Raw genomic sequence first — 20,164 nt, 5'->3', positions numbered from 1 at the left:
GGTGTACAGCGAGAGTGAACCAGTTACACATCCACACATGCTCACTCTTTTTTAGATTCTTTTTCCATGTTGGTCATCACAGAGTAGTGAGTAGAGGTCCCTGTGCCGCGCAGTGGCCCCTGTTTGTTGGTGTTGTTCAGTCACCCAGCTCGTTGTGACCCCATGGACTGCAGCACGCCAGCCTTCCTTCCCTGTCCTTCGCCATCTCCCACAGCTGGGTCAGACTCACATCCGTTGAGTCAGTGATGCCATCTGACATCTCGTCCTCTGTCGTCCCCTTCTCCTCCTGCCTTCAGTCTTTCCCACCGTCAGGGTCTTTTCCAGTGAGTCAGCTCTTCACATCAGGTGGCCAAAGTATTAGAGCTTCAGCTTCAGCATCAGTCTTCCAGTGAATATTCAGGATTGATTTCCTTTGGAATTGACTGGTTTGATCTCTTTGCTGTCCAGGGGACTCTCAAGAGTCTTCTCCAACACCACAGTTCAAAAGCATCAATTTGGTGTTCAGCCTTCTTTATCGTCCAACTCTCACATGCATACAAGACTACTGGAAAAACTAATCCCAAGCTCTCAATTTATTCTTATCCCCCTTTTCCCTCTGGCAACCATATGTTTGTTTTCTACATCTGTGACTTTGTTTCTGTTTTCTAAATAAGTTCATTTGAACCTTTTTTTTTTTTTGGATTCCACGTATAAGCAATATCATATGATATTTGCAACAGCCTTAACTATAGTCACTTACTGTACGTTACTTCAATAAATGACCTTTTTATTTTCCTGTTTTTCTAAGCTTAGTATTTTCTGATCTATTTGAAGATCTGAAGGCTAGATTTTATTTTCGTTTTTATTTTGTTTTTGTGGAAAGCACAAATTAAAGTTTTAGACCTAAATGGTGCTGTCTCAGTTGATACGGGCAATTTGGAGAAGTGCAATGACTCCCTCATCCCTAATAAACTTGAAATTTTTTCTTCTCTATAAAAGGGAAGCTGACTTAATTGCTTTAAAAGTTGACAGTATGATTTTTAAAAATTTAAATAGATTTATTTACTGTCTTAAAACTGTTAATATACTGGTACACTTTCTAAAAATCCTTGTATTCAGATTAAATTATATAGGGATCAAACAAAACATTTTATAGGTTATTCAGTTATTATATCATGGTTTCATAGATTTTTACAACTTCATATTTTTACTGAGGCATAATTTAAATTTAGTTAAGTTTCCTTCTTTGTTTATAGTTCTATAATTCTTGCCAAACATGTGGTCATGTTACTGCCACCACAATCAAGAAGTAGAGCATTGCCATCAGCCCCCTGAAATTTTCTTGTTCTGCTTTATATTCATCCTCTGCTGCCCATGCTCACTTCTGGCAGTCCAGTCGTGTGTTTGTCCCTCTGTATGTGTACACACACGTTTGTGCACTCAGGCATATCTGATTCTGCGACGCCATGAACTGTAGCCTGTCAGGCTCCTTTGTCCATGGAATTTTCCAGGCAAGCATACTGGCGTAGGTTGCCATTTCCTACTACAAGGGATCAAACATGCATCTCTTGCGCCTCCTACACTGGCAGGCAGATTCTTGGCCAGTGTGCCACCTGGAAAGTCCCTGTAGTGTTGCCTTTTCCAGAGTGTCATATAAATATGGAATCATTCTGAGTAAAGCTTCTTTTACTCAGTGAATATATTTGATACTCATCCTTCATATTGCATGTATGAGATGGCTGGATGGCATCACCAACTCGATGGACGTGAGTGTGAGTGAACTCCGGGAGTTGGTGATGGACAGGGAGGCCTGGCGTGCTGCAATTCATGGGGTGGCAAAGAGTTGGACACGACTGAGCGACTGAACTGAACTGAACTTAACTTTCATTACTGGATCCATTCACAGGATAAACACTTTCCAGGTTTTAGTAATTATGAATAAAATTACTGTGAACATTCACATAGAGGACTTGTGTGAGCAAATACGTTTTTGTTTCTTTGGGGTAAATTCCTAGCTTTTGGATCAACATAGGTTTAACTTTATTAGAGTATACCAAACTGTTTCCCAGGATGGTTACTGGCAAGGCATGAGAGTTTCAGTAGTTCAGTCTTCACCAGCACATATTATTTTCTGTTCTGTGAGTTTTAACCATCCTAATGGACGTGTGATAATATCTCAATGCAGTTTCAATTTGCATTTCCCAGAAGACCAGTGTGTTGAATAAGGACATTTTTTCATGTGCTTATTTGCCATTTGTGTATATCTTCTTTAATACAGTTTTCTTTGTATCTTTTGGCCTGTTTCGTTGGTTGGTATGCTGTCTTACTGAATTTTGAGAGAAGTTTTTTTTTTTTAAATTATTCTGTATATAAATCCTTTGTCAGATGTATATTTTTTTAAAAAAGTTTTCCTCCAATCTGTGGTTTGCTTTTTTCATTTTCTTAATAGTATCTTTTGCCAAGCATAAGTTTCTAACTTTGATGATGCTCGGTTTATCGATTTTTTCATTCCCACATTGTGCTTTTGCTGTCTCACTTAAAATACCTGTACACATAAGAATACAAAATTTTTGTCCTGCTCTGTTCTAGAAGTTTCTAATTTTGGATTTTACATTTTGGTTTGTGATCCTGTTTTAGTTAATTTTTGTGTTATGTGTAAGGTATGAATCAAGATTTTGTTGTTTTTTTTTTTTGCTTACGGATATCCAGTTGTTCCAGCATCATTTGTTGAAAAGACTTACCCTTTGTCCACTGAATTTTCATTGCACCTTTGTTGAAAATCAGTTCTTCATATGTGTGTGAATATATTTCTACACTTACTCTGTTCTCGTGATTTATGTGTCCGTTCTCTGGCCAGTACCACTATCTGTGCATAGTAGCTTCATATGGTAAGTGTGGAAATTAGGTTATATGTCTTCCAATTTTTGTTATTTTTTGAAATTGTTAAGCTGTTCTAGTTTTTGTTTTTCCATTTCAACTGAAGAATCAGCTTCTTGATTTCTACTCTTCCCCCCTCCAAAAAATACCTGATTAGGTATTTTATTTTGTTTGTGTTAAATCTGTAGATCTCTTTGGGTAAAACTGGCAACTTAACAATAATGAGTTCTATAATACAGGAACATGATATAGATCTCTGTTTATTTTGGCATTTCTCGGTTTCCTTCATCAGTCACCTAAACATTTCATAACATAACTCCTACGGATATTTTGATAGATTCTTATCTAAGTACTTCATGGTTTTGGTACTGTTATAGATTGTACTTTTTAAAAACATAATTTCTAGTTGTTTATTGCTAATGCATAAAAATAAAATTGATTTTTGTATATTGACTTGTGTTCTACAAACCTGCTAGACTCACTTAATGTCTACTTTTCTAGGTTTCTTATGATTTTTCTGTGAAGACAGTCATTTGTGAAAAGGGAATTTTATTTCTTCCTTTAGATCTGTATGGGTTGTAGTTCTTTTCCTTTGCATTATTCCACCGAATAGGACCTCCAGTAAAATTTTGAATAGGAATGGTGAGAACAGATGTTTTTGTCTTGTTCTCACTGTGAGGGGGAAAACACTTATTCTTTCACCACTGAGTAAGGTTATCAATGGCCTTTTTCTCGTTGAGGAAGTTCACTTCTATTTCTAATTTGATGAAGCTTTCTATAACATTATTATAGTAACTTCTGCCTAGTGTTTTATATGATAATTTATATTATACTATTTGCAGATGAAATTCTATTTTAGGACATTTAAGTTATGTGCTCTAAAAGGTTACTGATTGACGTTATGATGGCTAAAATCCTTTTTAACCTATCCTTAAATATGAATAAATTTATGAAACTAAAATTGCTGGTTGACCAGTTTTAGTACACATTGTCAAATTGCCCTTGGAAATGCGCCAAATTATAGTCCGACCAGTGGACTGTGAGTGTACCTAGTTCCTTGAATTCGCATCAGTAGTGGAAAAAAAAATAGGTGGTATAAATTTTTAGTATGATGAAATAGATATAATTATTTCTGTGACTCATTCACAATCTTTGTTAATGATTTAGGAAATTGCACTTATAAATTACAAATAAAATATTAGTCCTTATAGAAAGCATCATATTGTCACAGATAATATAATGGTTTCTTCTTTTTTGTGGTCCTTGTAGGAACTTTTTAGAAAAGTTCGAAGTATCTTAAATAAACTGACACCACAGATGTTCAACCAGCTGATGAAGCAAGTGTCAGGACTTACCGTTGACACCGAGGAGCGGCTGAAAGGAGTCATTGACCTGGTCTTTGAGAAGGCTATTGACGAGCCCAGTTTCTCTGTGGCTTACGCAAACATGTGTCGATGTCTAGTAACGGTAAGAAGAGAGGAAGGAGTAAAACCAGAAATCTCCAAGAGGTATATTCTCCCCTCACTACATATTCTTCCCAGAAGTGTTAATGGGGCAGAGTAAAGGGGAGAATATATTTTTAGTACATATAATATTCTCATTGTATAAAAATAGCCTTGCTTTTTTACAATGTATTTTCACCTCTGTAGGGGATATGGAGGTAAGACTGAAATAGGCATGTTGTGGTCCCATGCAGTGTGGGGAAGATGAAAGAAGGTTAAAATTTGTAATGTGAAATTTTTGTCATGGGCAACCAGTTTTTCCTGGTGTATCATCCTATAGAAATAAAGCAAACGCTTACATTTACATTTAGATTCAAAATTGGAAGGCATGTTGATTCTGAGTCTAGCCTTTGTAAGAGTGCTAGGATAGTTGTGGTCATAAAGGTTTCGAAACTGATGATATTCTCTTAGATACTATTAGATTTCTTTCTCTTTACATTGTCCACAGCCTGTCAAATCTAGGGCAAGAAAGAATGGGAGACCAAAGAGCTTCTGGTTAGTGTTCATTATCCTCTATTCTGCAGTCATAAAACTGCCATGTATCATCTGTGTTTTCTCTGCCTGTTACCAAGGTACCTGTATCAGAAATTGTGTCCTTTAACATTTGAGTTTTTCTTGATTATCACGCCTTATTGTCATTGTGCCTATGAAAATTCAAAATTCTATCATTTTATCCCAGTGCTTTTGAGTACCTGTGTTAAAAGTAGGTAAGTCTGTTGGGACTTAGGAAAAAGCACATCTTCTGTCTTCAAGGGACTGAAAATCCATATTGGAGAAAAATAGCATTAGCAAGAAAAAAAAAAAACACTCATAAGGTTTTTTGTGATGTTGTAGTGTCTTGGTGTCTGATTGGATGATTCAGCCTGAAATATCAAGTTGAAAGAAAAAGAAATCACCATATTCCTGGGGAATAACAAACTTTTATGAAGCAGGTAGAATTAGCTCAGCCTGAATGGAGAGGGGTGGCGAGTACAAATACAGGGAAGGAAGAGTGTATTCCCACAGGCTCAAGTCTCAGGCAACAAGCATGAGAATGATTGTAATACTTAGCACTACTAGTGATACTGGGAAAGATTGAAGGCAAAAGGACAAGAGGGTGGCTGAGACTGAAAGCAGACTGATTCCTCACCAGCTCATGCCCTTTGTTTCATTGTGACAGCCATGAAATCCTGCAGTCAGAAATTAGAACTAGGACTAGGTCCCAGATCTTCTGGCACATAATTTTATGCTTTTTACCAGTTTTTTATTGAATCAGTGAAGGGTTGTGAATTTTTGTTGTTATTATTTTGGTTTTTTTAACACCAAAAAACATTTTGTATTGGGGTATAGCTGATTAACAATGTTGTGATAGTTTCAGGTGAACAGTGAAGGGACTCAGTCAAACAATTATTTTAATAGAAGAATACTATTAATGAAAATGACCCTTAGAGGCCTGGCCATAATACAAGTTAGCTTGGAATGGGACGAATTCATAGATAAGCCAACTACTTATGGGTCTTTCATTGTGACATACCCTTTTATAATAAGAGTTTTTAAACTTTATTGGATTTTTTAAAAATTATAAAATAACAACCTATTGGAATAATTCAAACAGAATAAGGAAATACACAGAAAAAGTTAATATTCTTCCCTTGAAGCCCCAGTCAAGTTTCCTTTCCTTCCAAGGCAATCAGTGCAAGTGATTGTATTGTTCCATAATTTTCTTTATATTTATAAAATCATATCAAAATATACATATATGTGTAAAGAAGATGTTTTTAATTTTTTGTTTCAATTGAATTATGTCATTATTTTGCATTTTGCTTTCTATCCCCACTTAGTATGTTTCAGACATTCCCATAGGTCATTGCAGATAGATTTTACTCACACTTTTAATAGCTTCATGTATCCCATTATACATACACACATACACATATAAATTTTATTTCATTCATTTTCCCCTCTTCTGCCCCTGCCTCACCCCGTGTTGTTTCTGGTTTTTGGTTTTGGAGGGTTTTTTGCAACCGGAAGCAGTGCTGCAGCACACAGCTAAGTGCATTTATTCTTAGATGCTGGAGCTTTTACTTCTTTAGCACAGGTTCCCCCAAAGTTACATACCAAAGAGTATTTATTTTAAAACTTTTTTATTGAAGTATAACATAAATACAAATAGTTTGGAAAAAGGAAAATTGCTCGTTTATAGTTTTGTTAAATTCAGTTCAATTCAGTTGCTCAGTCGTGTCTGACTCTTTGCGACCCCATGAACTGTAGCACACCAGGCCTCCCTGTCTATCACCAACTCCCAGAGTCCACCTAAACCCATGTCCATCGAGTCGGTGATGCCGTCCAACCATCTCATCCTCTGTTGTCCCCTTCTCCTCCTGCCCTCAATCTTTCCCAGCATCAGGGTCTTTTCAAATGAGTCAGCTCTTTGCATCAGGTGGCCAAAGTATTGGAGTTTCAGCTATAAGATCAGTCCTTCCAATGAATATTCAGGACTGATCTCCTTTAGAATGGACTGGTTGGATCTCCTTGCAGTCCAAGGGACTCTCAAGAGTCTTCTCCAACAGCACAGTTCAAAAGCATCAATTCTTTGGTGCTCAGCTTTCTTTATAGCCCAACTCTCACATCCATACATGACCACTGGAAAAACCATAGCCTTGACTAGACGGACCTTTGTTGACAAAGTAATGTCTCTGCTTTTTAATATGCTGTCTAGGTTGGTCATAACTTTCCTTCCATGGAGTAAGTGTCTTTTAATTTCATGGCTGCAATCACCATCTGCAGTGATTTTGGAGCTCCCAAAATAAAGTCAGCCACTGTTTCCCCATCTGTTTGCCATGAAGTGATGGGACTAGATGCCATGATCTTAGTTTTCTGAGTGTTGACCTTTAAGCCAACTTTTTCAGTCTCCTCTTGCACTTTTATCAAGATGCTCTTTAGTTCTTCGCTTTCTGCATATCTGAGGTTATTGATATTTCTCCCGACACTCTTGATTCCAGCTTGTGCTTCATCCAGCCCAGCATTTCTCACAATGTACTCTGCATATAAGTTAAATATAAATTAATGATTTAAATACTCTCATAATGTTTAATTTTAAGCTACCACATTAGTGTATATTTCATTGTATATCAGCAAAGTGAACATACCTAACTCTCTGGTCAATAAATGTAATTGTACCTTTCTTCCTTAAAGATTGCCACTGTCCTAACTTCTAACATCATAGCTAACTTACTTTTGAGGTTTGTTTTGTTTAACAGTGATTTGTTTTACTTAAGGTTGGCAGTGGGACTATTCATAAATTTCTAATACAAACCAAATACAAAAATCAAACAGCCATAAAAATAATGAAAACCTAAATATGAAAAGCTAATCTCTTAGTAGAAAAATAAGGCTATCTTCATGAACTTTGGGGGAAAATTTCTTCAGCAAGATGCAAAATAAATATAAAGGAGAAAAATATCAAATATGACTGTTAAAATGTATAGCCCTTGGTGCAGCAAATGATGCTATAAATAAAATAAAAAGGTAAAGCCACAGCCTGGGAGAATATATCTGAAATGCATATAGCTGCCAAAATGTTAGAATCCATAGCTGAAGGGGAAAAAAGCAAATCAGTAAGAAAAAAAAAAGCCCAATATAAAAAATGGACAGTTCATAGAAATGAAATCCATTGGCTCATAAACTTAAAAGATACTCATTGTTATTCATTATTAGTAACAAGAAATGACAAGATACAGTTCTGTGCAAGTCACATCCAAGAGAGAGAGGTTAAAAAGCAAAGATGAGCATGATTACTTTAGAGAGTAATTAGACAACAGTGGTGAAGATGTTCATATGCTGTTCCCCGGTAATTTCACTTCTTGGTGTATATCCCAGAGAAATTCCCATTTGTGCACAAGGAATCATATATTAGAATGTTTATGTATTGATTTTAATAGTGAACAATAGGAAGCAACCATAATAAGCCTAAAGAAGACAGAAGAATATACCACAGTTTATTTTAAAAAATAATTAGGCACACGAGGAGAAAAGACAGCATGAATGAGAACCAACAACAAGCAAATGCCCTATGTTGGGCTCTAGATTCTGGTTTTATCAGGCACAGATGTTAAATGAATATGCTTACATTAAAGGTGATAGATTTGACAGTTTCAGTAGAGAAAGATAAAGTATAAAAAGGACTGAACAGAATTTCCAAAACTGAATATTAAAATTAAGAAGACAATAAGAGGGTTTAATAGCAGATGAGACACAGCTGAAGAAAAGAATTATGAACTAGAAGGTAAGTGTACAGAATCCAGATTGAAGCACTGAGACCCCCAAAAAGAAAATTAACGAGAGGTTAAAAGATGATAAAATATCTCCTACAATCCCCAAGCATGACTTTTTTTAAAAAGGCTGAAAGAAAGCTAGTAAAGCTAATTACAGGAAGCAAAAGATATTAAAAAGAAACAATAATTTGTCTGCAAGTTTCTTAGGACACAGAAGTCACCATATACAAAAGAAAATGTTGGTAAATCAAACTACATTAAAATTAGCATTTTTCATGAAAAGATGTCACCATTAAGTAAAAATGCAAGCCACGTGTTAGGAGAAGATAATTGCAGCATAAAAATCCAATAAAGGACACACCAGTTGAGAAAGTAGCATTGACACGTATACGCCATGTGTGAAACAGCTGACGCAGGGGGCCCAGCCTGATGGCCCCGGGGGTGAGGAGGGGCTTGGCAGAGGGAGCCACATGAAGGATATGTGCACGTACAATCATGACTGATTCGTGTTGCACGCAGAAACCAACACAAGATCGTAAAACAGTTTTCCTCCAATAATTAAAAAAGTACTGAAAAAACTTACATTAATAAGAAAATAGCTTAATTTTTAAATAGACAAAGAGACTTAAATATTTCACCAGAGAGGTTATCCAAATGACCAATAAATATGAAAAAAAATAATTAGATAAAACCATGCAGTAATACCAGATTGCTAAATTTACCAGATGTTTGCAAATAGGTGAAGCAACCGAAACTGTCAAACAGGGCCAGTAGGAATATAAATTGTAACATTCACTTTGGAAAAGAGTTTAGCATCATCTACAAAATCTGGAGTTTTTTTTTTTTTTTTCACTTGGAAAAGAGTTTAGCATCATCTACAAAACCTGGAGTTGTTTGTTTTTTCTTTTTGCTATAACCAGCATTTCCATTCTTAAGAATATATGCAACAGATAAACATACATTTCTGATGGGCCAGGAAGCATATGAAAATGTTTGTCATTATTCATAATGAATAAAAACTTGAAACTACCCATAAACAGTAAAATGGATGAATTGTTGCCTGTTCACACTAGGACAGTCAAACCAAACTATAACTGAGTGCACATGGCTTTAACAAGAAAAAGCTTTAGCAGAAGCCAGACCCGAGAGTATATGTTACATTGTTTGTTTATTTAAAGTTCAAAAACAAATGCGGGATTTGGAAATGCATATCGGGATGGTAAAACAAAGAAAAGAAAGTGGTTATTATAAAAATACAGGATAATGGGATTAACTGTGAAGGCTAGAAAGTGGTAGTGCTTTAAAAGCATTTAAGTGAAGCTCTGGGAGGCATCAGTGTTCTTGAAGCTAAACTTTGAAAAGAAGAAGAGCAAGCAATAGAGTGAAAAAAATTTTTAAACGCTCAGGGCCCTTAACTTGAATATTTAGTTTCTTAAAAATGAAAGATGAAGGTACATATATCAAGATACTAAGTTTTAGCAAATTTGAGTGATGACTCCTTGAGTGTGTGCTCTTTTATTTTATACTTTATAAAGGAAGAAGTGGAGTTAAGCTGATTATTTTCAGATGGCATGTCTATGAGCAGTGTTGTCCAAAATTGAAATGACAGTGTATGTTTCACTAAGGCCAGCTTAAGCAGATTTTTTTGCTTTAAGTTTTGGTTTCCTATTATAATGCTTCTGTGAAATCAAACAAGAAGGATTTGCTCTGTGCAACATTTTCCAGTCCTTCTTGACCACAAGTGCTACTTGTTTTAACATAATTGTTAGTTTGAGAAACAGTTCCTCCAACAGAATGAGAGAAAATGAAGAGTGAATTTAAAAATTAAGATAGTACCCAGGGGGGTATTCTTTTTCTATCCATTATATTCATTAAGTTATTTCAGTAGCTTCACTTTCATTATATGTATGTTTTACTGAGACACATCTGCAGGTCAAATTGTAAGATCTTTGGCCTGGTTCATAGTCCTAAGAATGTATAGACCCATTCCACTTGCATGGATTATCATGAATTTGAAGTATTGGAATCTAGTTACAATTGCCCACACAGTCATGTTTCTAAATAATAGTAGTAAAGAGTAGTAGAAATCATAGCAGTATTTTGGGAGGATGTGTTACATCTAACTGATACAATCCTCACAACCATTTTATTATTCCTATTTTAAAACATTTTGTGGAAGTTGGAAAATTGCCTAAATAGGGATTTTATACATATGGAGTTTTCCAGTGTTAAATGATAGAACCCTAGTTCGAACAAGAGCCAGTGAAAGTGTTAGTCACTCAGTCGTGTCTTGACTCTTTGAAACCCCATGAACGGTAGTCCGCCACGCTTCTCTGTCCGTGGAATTTCCCAAGCAAGAATATTGAAGTGGGTTGCCATTTCCGCCTCCAGAGAATCTTCCCCACCCAGGGATCAAAACCGGCTTGCCTGCATGGCAGGCAGATTCTTCACCATCTGAGCTACCAGGGAAGAATTGGACTATAAAGTCTGAGTGCCAAAGAATTGATGCTTTTGAACTGTGGTGCTGGAGAAGACTCTTGAGAGTCCCTTGGACGACAAGGAGATCAAACCAGTCAATCGTAAAGGAAATCAACTCTGAATATTTATTGGAAGGGCTGATGCTGAAGGTGAAGCTCCAATACTTTGGCCACCTGATGTGAAGAGCCAAATCATTAGAAAAGGCCCTGATGCTGGGAAAGATTGAAGGCAGGACAAGAAGGCAGTGACAGAGGATGAGATGGTTGGATGGCATCCATGACTCAATGGACATGAGTTTGAGCAAACTCTGGCAGATGGTGAAGGACAAGGAAACCTGGTGTGCTGCAGTCCATGGGATCATAAAGAGTTAGACACAACTTAGCTACTGAACAACGAGCTCAAACAGAGACTTAGATCTCTGATTTTAAAGTCTCAGGGTTGGTTTTTTTCCTGACCTCAGGCAATAAATGGAGACATTTTTGGTTATGACTACTAGCATGTTAGTGCATAAAGGCCCAGGCTGCTCCTGAACATCCTACAGTACACAAGACAGCCACCTACAACAAAGGGTTGTCCAACCCAAAACATTCTTAGTGTCAAGGATGAGAAACTTGGTCTAGATTGTTGAGATTTTAAGATTTAAGAGAATACTTATTGTCATTGTTCAGAACAGCATTGTTTTGTTTTTGTTTTGTTGACCACACTGCACAACTTGTTGGGGTCTCAGTTCCCTGACCAGGGATTGAACCCCCACCCTCAGCAGTGAAAGTGTAGAGTCCTAACCACTGGACTGGGAGGAAATTTCCTCAGAGCAGTTTTTAAACCTTTTTTCTGCCTCTTTGTCATTCACTTTGATCACACACCTCCATAAGTCACTTTGCAGTTCTTGCCTAGGGGAGGGCTTGAGAATACAGTTGTGTGTCAATTTTCCTTGGCATTCTAAGGAGTGGTAGGTAGGCTTTCTGAAAAGGAATTCTTTAGATTTACAGAGGAAATTGATATAATACTTTTGGCTTTACCAATTGGCTCTGCATATCCGCTGATAAAGAATCTGCCTGCAATGTGAGAGACCTGGGTTCAATCCCCAGGTTGGGAAGATCCCCTGGAGAAGGGAAAGGCTCCCCACTCCAGTGTTCTGGCCTGGAGAATTCCATGGACTGTATAGTCCATGGGGTCACAAAGAGACAGACACAGCTGAGCAACTTTCACTTCACTTCACACCATATTTATTGTGTACACAGACAGACTTGTTTAGATTTCTGTGCCGCTGGCTGCCTTTACCAGGCTCTGCTAAGTGAAACCTCTGGCACATAAGACTTAAAGACATCATGAGAGGTAGTAACCTGGCCCTCTAGAGTATGCTGCTGCTGCTTCTGGTTCAAGTAGGAATGACTGCAGAGATCTGCAAGACCTCCTGCCCAAACTTTAGCCTGCCAGGCTTCTCTGTCCGTGGAATTTTCCAGACAAGAATACTGGTGTGAGTTGCCATTTTCTCCTTCAGGGGATATTCCCATTCCAGGGATGGGACCCTGGTCTCCTGCACTGCAGTCGGGTTCTTTACCATCTAAGCCACCAGGGAAGCCCCCTTCACAGACTGCAGGGCATTTAACTAGAACTCAGTGCTTCTCTTAGGAGGAGGAGAACATCTGAAAGTGAAAATAGAAGTGAAGTCGCTCATCGTGTCCCACTCTTTGCAGCTCCATGGACTGTAGCCCACCAGGCTTCTCTGTCCATGGCATTTTCCAGGCAAGAGTGCTGGAGTGGGGTGCCACTTGATTCCAGGGGATCTTCCTGACCCAGGGATCGAACCTGGGTCTCCCACATTGCAGGCAGACGTTTTACCCTCTGAGCCACCAGGGAAGCCCCGAGGACATCTGAGTTGAGTGGCAAATAAAGAAGGGCAAACACTAGAAATTGCTATCCTGTATCTAAATCTATGCTTAAACAATATTTTAAATTGGATTGCACTGTTTCATTTTAATCAAAATTTAAAGAAAATCCCCAACTCGGAACTCTTTTTGAGCCTAAGTTCCTAAGAGCGGGGCACTGCTGAATTCCTAGCCCCCGAAATGGTTTCTGGTGCGTAATAGACCCTCAGACATACATTTTGAGTGAATGGATAAATGCATGAATGAAAGTGTAACCTGAGTTTATTTTGTATCTGAAGACCGTGCTTTTGCTACTTTTAATCTCTGCTGTGGCAGGCGTGCAGACCTCAGCTGTAAAGAATGGCACTGTGGGTAAATTTTTGCATTCTGTGTCCTGGTATACCAGATCCGAGACTTTTCATGTGCCACTGAAGGGAAGGTTGATGAGAAATGGCTTACCCTTTCATAACTTGACCACTCCCTTTTCAGTCTTGTGGCCATCCCTAAGTGCTGTATACCTCTTTGAATGTATCTAATAGAACACGTTTTGGTAGATGTGTTTATCGTACATACAGGTCATGTTAAGTTCATTTTTAGTTGGGAATTTACTAAGGTCAGGACATCACCACTGATAAATGATAGTATGTCACTGTAGACCCAGGAGTTACTGTTGAACAATTCATTTATTGCTCTTCACTTCACATTTTAGAGTTAGTTTGGGCATACCACTTGTTTATATTATACTAGTCATTCCAGATACTTTGCTGTAGACCAGAACATGCTTTAAGCAAAATAGCTACTGGGCCATGGATTACCACTAGCATCTTCATGTTGTGGGACAATCCTGAAAATCCTGAGCATGCTAATAAGCAAGGCCAGGACTTGTCCTTCTGTTTTCTAGTCTCCTGTTGGACTTAACTAATACACAACTGACAGCCCTTGGTGATTTTCAGGGAGTTTGATCCTTTTAAGGAGAAGAAGTATTTACTGTCCATACTAACAAATACATTAGCAGGACAAATCCTGTTGCTTGAAGAAAATGGCTACCTGATGCTGACAGCATTCATATCCAAGGTTGCTGGCTAACCGGCATGTGGCCAGGTCTCACTGCGATGAGATGGACACCGTTAGTTTACAGTAGTGCAGTGGCACGTGATTAGTTTACTGTTGTGTGAAAATTAAAAGGTAGGTGCCCTCCAGCAAATCTAGCTTACCAAGCAGTCTTGGTATAAAATATTCCCCATTGACTCCCTCACTTTCTAAGAAATCATCTCCCAAACAACCCCATCTGAAGCACTTAGCATCTTAGTTTTAATTCTAGACTACTGTTTAATGAACTTATAGTTGTCTGAGAGAGAGCATCTTCTCACCGTGGCATGTCGCCTTTCACTTTTGGTATTATCCTATCACATCTTCAAGCATCTACCTCTTCTACTGTTAGGGACTGAATGTTTCTCTCTCTCCCAGTTCGTAGGTTGAAGCCCAACTCTCCATGTGATGGTGTTAGGAGATGGGGTCTTTGAGAGGTAATTAGCTTTAGTTGAGGTCATAAGGGTGGATCTCCCATGATGGAAATTAGTGCCTTTAATAAACAGGAAGAGGTACTAGAATTTCTTTTCCACCACATGAGGATAGAGGAGAAGGCAGATGTCTGCACAGCAGACATCCGAAGAAGAGGGTCCTTCTTCACCAGGAACCAGATCCGCCTGCACCTTGATCTTGGACTTTCCGACCTCCAGAACTGTGAGAAATAAACATCTATTGTTTAAGCCACCCAGTCTGTGGTATTTCATTATAGCAGCCCTAGCAGACTAAGACATTCACTCTTCATGTTCTCGCTAACCAATTTTACTGAGTCTCCTGACCAGTCAAGTGTCCCCTGACAACACAAGTCAACTTAATACTATCATAATTTTGTAATTCTGTTGAGTTTAACATCTCTTAAGAAGAGGAAGACTACCGTGCATCACATTTCTCGGGCTGTATCCTCCCTGGCCTATTTCCCTATTTCCACAGCCCCTGTTAACCAAAACAAGTCTTTAGGGTGTTGCGTAGCCAAACCTTCATTCATTTAGAGACAACTGTGCTTGCAGGTCTGTGGTCATTCTGCTGATTGTTCCATTTTAATACTTCCGTGTGAACATATCTGACAAGCCTGTGCAACAGTCACAGGCTCTTTATGTCCCGTACATGTGAACTGTTGCGTGACCACCATTTGGGGATAGCAGATATTCTCTTGCCTTTTGTGGTTCTCTCCCTAATTGCTTTATGAACTAACTTAAACACTTCCTTTGATGTTTATGTTTTTACAATATAGATTTCTCTTAAATTTTACTAATAAACATATCAGTGCAGCTCCAAATTTAAATATTGCTCTATTAGTTTATAGAATTCTTAGCTATGTTCTGGGCACTATTACTTGTTTTACTTAGACTGTCTCATTTAATCCTTGAAACAGTCCTACGAGATAGATGTTATCCCCATTTTAGAAAGAAGTAGAAGTTAAGAGAAGCTAGGTGGTTTGGCCAAGGTCACATGGCCGAGCTGGGATCATGACTAGATCCGCAGCTCCTGTTGGACCAGCTGCTTCATGGTGCCCCTCAGTCTGTAATCACGGGAACACATCCTTTTGCTGATGAAGGGATTAAGGCTTAATGAGGTAGCTTGCTCACATTTACATACTGATGAGGTGTAGAGCTGGGATTCAAACCCTGATTTTACAACTCAGGATTCCAGTGCTCTTTCACTTTGAGTGTTCCAAATAAGCCAGGTAAACGTTATTCTCTGTGACTTAAAGCGCTTCCAACAAACCTATTGCATTGGATGCCTAAAGCTGCACTCGGGTTAGACACAGGGATTGTGCCTCCCTTGTTTGGATGATGAATGAATTTGGGTTAAAAGAATTGCCTTCATTTAAAATCAAGCAAAAAGAAAATCATGTAAGCAAATCTTTTCAATATAGCCTTCTCTACATAAAAGGTATAAAAAGCAAATCCTTTAATACATTTTGTTTAGGGAAATTCTCCCTTGCTTTATGTCATTTCTACTTGTTCCTTCCTGTAAAAAAAACACACAAGTTGTGTTTATTTGACCTTTCTGACTCACTTTAGTTCTGGTCCCTCTCACTAAGACAGTGGCTTGAATTTTCATATTATCCACATTTTTCCCATCCTCTACATAGTAAATCCATAATTCAGGGAAAATCTTTCTAAGGCCAATAAATTGTGCCCAGATGATTTTTATCCTATCAGTCTATGATGTCCTTAGTGTTTATATAGACAGTGGTGAATATGCTAAGAAGTTGGCAAAAACCTCTTGATGTGTTTGAGTTCCTGTACAGTAGCAAATTTAATGTAACTGCTGAGTTTTAGAACCTTTGCTTTGTTCTGCAACCTAACATCATGCCAGGTGCTCTGTTACATAGAACCTCTCAGATATGCTGCTACTTTATATATAAAAGATCGAGTCTACTTTTGGCTCCTGCTTTGAAAACCCTTCGCCCTCATGTTTCGTTTCTTTAAGGCTGATTAAGTGCCTGCTCTCGGAACTTCCCTGGCGGTCCAGCCCTCTGTGCTCCCAGTGCAGGAAGGCTGGGATTGATCCCTGCTTTGGAAACTAGATCTCACATGCCACAGCTAAATGTCTGGCATACTGCACCTAAGGTTCTGCAAAGCCAAAAAAGTACCCATAAATTAAAAACCTGCCCTCCTGTGTGATCACAGAATGGGCCTGACTTTGACATGACCTGTTGTCACTTGTATTTGTATGGCCTGAATGTGGACATAAGGACATGTTAGCTTTCCTGTGATTGTCTAAAAAGAATCCATGTTTGATGTTCTTCTCCTCTAAGTTAAAAAAAAGGTGAAATGAAACACTGGGCTCTGGTTGGTAAGAGCTGGCCTTGTTGAACGGTCTTCGTGTCTCACTGGGAATGCTGGAGAGTGTGCTGTCAGCTCTAGCACAGACATGCTGTGGCATCGTAGTCCTCGAGTTTCTAGCCATGCAGCCTTGATCAGCAGCTGTCCAGAAGTCCATCCTGGTTGCTAACTCTTCTGTGAATATAAATACAAGGCATCCCATTTTTTATTAACTTCCCCCACTGAATCTAGGACAGAGACCACGTACTTCAGGACTTCAGGAGCCACTTTGTGATTCTAGGAAAACCATTTTGCCGTATTGTCATGGCTGTTCAAAACGGTACTCGAGATTTTGTCTGTAAAATAGAATCTTTTAGTCAATCCCTATGCTGGTTCACTTTCTTTATATTCTGAATAAGAATGTCTGTATTTAGTTACAAGTAACCTTGAAGGTGAAGCTATTGCAGTTACTAGAAAACAATTGTCATTGGGTTTGTATGGACATCTTACAAGCATCTTGCCTCCAGCCGGCCTAAGGAGTCTTCCTGTCCTGAGTCTTTCTGTGTATCAAAAGAATGTGTCTAAGATGGACATTTATTAGACAACTCGTAGAGAACTAGTATTTTCTTTGGGCACATAAGAAAAAATCATTAAACATAGTGTATCGGTAGACAAGTCAGATACTAGCATTACAGTGTTGTGACATCCCCCTTAGGAAAAGATGTCTCAAATATTCTGAAACGTGACCCTCACACACACACACACACTTCTGCATCTTTCTAGAATAAGGATCTCACCTCCAACAGTTTTCCTATGGCCGTGAAATTCTCCCCTGCTTCATTTCATTTTTATTGGTTTCATTCTTGAAACCAAAGTACCTACTGTAGTAGTTTGAAAACAAAAATAATAACCTTTGACAGTTAAAAAGGTCTAGAGGAGTGCAGAGTCATAGTTGTAATAGTATTACAAGGATTTCAAAGTCAGCTGGAGGCACAGCCAGCCATAGAGGAGGCGGTACATTTATATGAGAGGAATGTGTGTCTTTTCTATATAAAATTTAAAGCTCCTTAACCATTGAAAACACGAAATGCCTAAAGCTAAATCGTGTATCTTTTGTAGAATGCTTACCTGTGGTTCGGTCAGCATTATTTTGCACAATAAAGAAAATAGATATTTTGAGAAAATCATTGGATTTCTATAAGTAATCTTGCCACATTTGCATTTTCCCATCTGGATGCAGCTGAAAGTACCCATGGCAGACAAGCCTGGTAACACAGTGAACTTCCGGAAGCTACTACTCAACCGTTGCCAGAAGGAATTTGAAAAAGATAAAGCCGATGATGATGTCTTTGAGAAGAAGCAGAAAGAACTTGAGGCTGCCAGTGCTGTAAGTGTTTTCACAGAAAAACTGTGCTTGTGCACTTTGAGTGTTATCAGAATTTTCACGAATCCGGCTACCTCATCGTCCTGCTACTTCAGTAGGTGCCTGTGGCCTTTTCTTCAGGTGGAGATATACTGTATTAATGTTTAGAGGAAACCTTTATTCCTTTCAGCGCCACATGTTAAAACAACTCAACCTTCTAAGACAGGGATTCAGAACCTAGACTTCAGAGAGGTTACTGAATTCCAGAAATCTCCTGAAATGGATGTGAACTTGTGGGTATAGTTTTATTTTCTAAATAGGTCTGTGGTTAACTGTCAAAACCTCAAAGGGTCTACCTGACCCTTAATTTAAACAAGAAGTTTATTTAAACAATAAGACACTTAACTTGAAGGGAAAATTATATAGGATCATTTCTTCTTTTAGAGTAATTTATCCTTACTTAAACAGACATTGCCCTGCGTGTAACAGCTGCATACAAAAAAGTTACAAAGTTGTCACTGGTTTTACAATGGTAAATGAAAAACATTAAAATCCTCCAATCAAACAAGGAGTGCAAGAATTTTTATGTTGTTCTATTTTTGTTAGACAATGAAAGCAAAATAATATACTGGAGTATAAATATAAGAGTTGATGAGGTATGCCCCTAATGGTGGAGATAAAGGGGATGTTTTCACCAGACCAGTATTTTTCCCCATCCCATCTTCATTTGATGTCAGTCAAAACATACCATCAGCCCTGTCGTTTTTTTTAAGTGCACTATGCGTGTGCGTATACACCAGTTACTTTATGTATAGTGAAGGAATGAGAAAGGAGAAAATGAAAGAGTAGAGAAGCTACACTCTAGCGGTCAGGATGTGGTGGAACCAAATTGTGATTTTCTAATGGAGAGTGTCTTTTTGGTCTGGAGGAACAGAATTCTAGGGGTTCCCTATTTAGTAGACACCTACTATCTGCTGTTGGAACACAACAGTTGTATCTTCATCCTCCACTTCCAACTGTTCAGGTGTGTCTTTTTCATTGATTGGCTGCCCGTCAGATCGGAATTGATCTGCCTCACTGACAAACCCTGTCATTCACAATAGGCTTTTATTAGGGTACTAAGTGGTGTATGCCTCTTAATGTTAAACGGCACCTCTGAACCATCCTGCCCCTCCACCTTCAAATTAGTATGATTGTTTTTCTTGGTTTTGACTCCTTCCTTGAGCTTTTCATCAGCAGTGCCGAGCTCCATAGTCTCCCTAGCTGCCGCTTCATAGGAGACTTGCCAGGTCTGCACTGAACGAGCACACAGGCAACACCAGTCACACGTATGTTTTTAGCATCTTTTGAGTAGTACGATCTTCATCATCAAGATTCTGTTATTCTTCCTTATGCAATAGCCAGAGGAGAGGACAAGGCTTCATGATGAACTGGAAGAAGCTAAAGATAAAGCCCGGCGGAGATCCATTGGCAACATCAAGTTCATTGGCGAACTCTTTAAGCTCAAAATGCTGACTGAAGCCATCATGCATGACTGTGTGGTGAAGCTGCTGAAGAACCACGATGAAGAGTCCCTCGAGTGTCTGTGTCGCCTGCTCACCACAATTGGCAAAGACCTGGACTTTGAGAAAGCAAAGGTACGACCCCCAAATCTCAGAAACCTCCTGCAGGGACTCTTTGTCAGCTGCGGAAGTTGACTGTCAACACAGGTCTCCATCTTATCCTAGCAGCCAAGGCTGCTTGCTTTTCTTTTGTCCTTCTCACGTGGTGCTCCTTACCACGTTTTCATTAAAGTCAGAAGTGAAGAGGGTCCAAAAGAATTTAAAAGCCAGGTCATGAATTGAGATTATTTGTCCCATGTCCTTTATTTTACAGGCCCTTCATATGTATATGAATAGCAATACATTTCTGTGGACAGAAATTTGGGGGTGAGGGGGAAGCTATCAAGAGCCAGGACTGACAGCAAGACAAGAATGAAGACCTAGTA

The 20,164-nt window shown here is 38.6% G+C and overlaps 2 protein-coding genes across 17 annotated transcripts in view; one reads left to right on the top strand and one right to left on the bottom strand.

Moving 5' to 3' along the window:
* Window positions 1-20,164, top strand: part of EIF4G3 (eukaryotic translation initiation factor 4 gamma 3) — a 348,214-nt gene that overhangs the window by 282,341 nt on the left and 45,709 nt on the right. For all 16 annotated transcript variants that reach the window (XM_040229503.1, XM_040229502.1, XM_040229501.1 and 13 more), the window contains 3 exons: window positions 4,126-4,323; window positions 18,055-18,201; window positions 19,578-19,814. In XM_040229503.1, coding sequence (XP_040085437.1) covers window positions 4,126-4,323; window positions 18,055-18,201; window positions 19,578-19,814 — 582 coding nt within the window. The remainder of the gene's footprint in view (window positions 1-4,125; window positions 4,324-18,054; window positions 18,202-19,577; window positions 19,815-20,164) is intronic.
* On the bottom strand, window positions 19,064-19,429 carry LOC120854419 (small ubiquitin-related modifier 2-like). Its single transcript, XM_040228422.1, is given in 2 exon segments — window positions 19,064-19,243; window positions 19,246-19,429. Coding segments are annotated over 2 exon segments (297 nt in total). The 3' UTR covers window positions 19,064-19,130.

Source organism: Oryx dammah, unplaced genomic scaffold (assembly GCF_014754425.2).
Source record: "Oryx dammah isolate SB20612 unplaced genomic scaffold, SCBI_Odam_1.1 HiC_scaffold_27, whole genome shotgun sequence".
Taxonomy (NCBI): domain Eukaryota; kingdom Metazoa; phylum Chordata; class Mammalia; order Artiodactyla; family Bovidae; genus Oryx; species Oryx dammah.
This window is presented reverse-complemented; position numbering and strand designations above follow the sequence as displayed.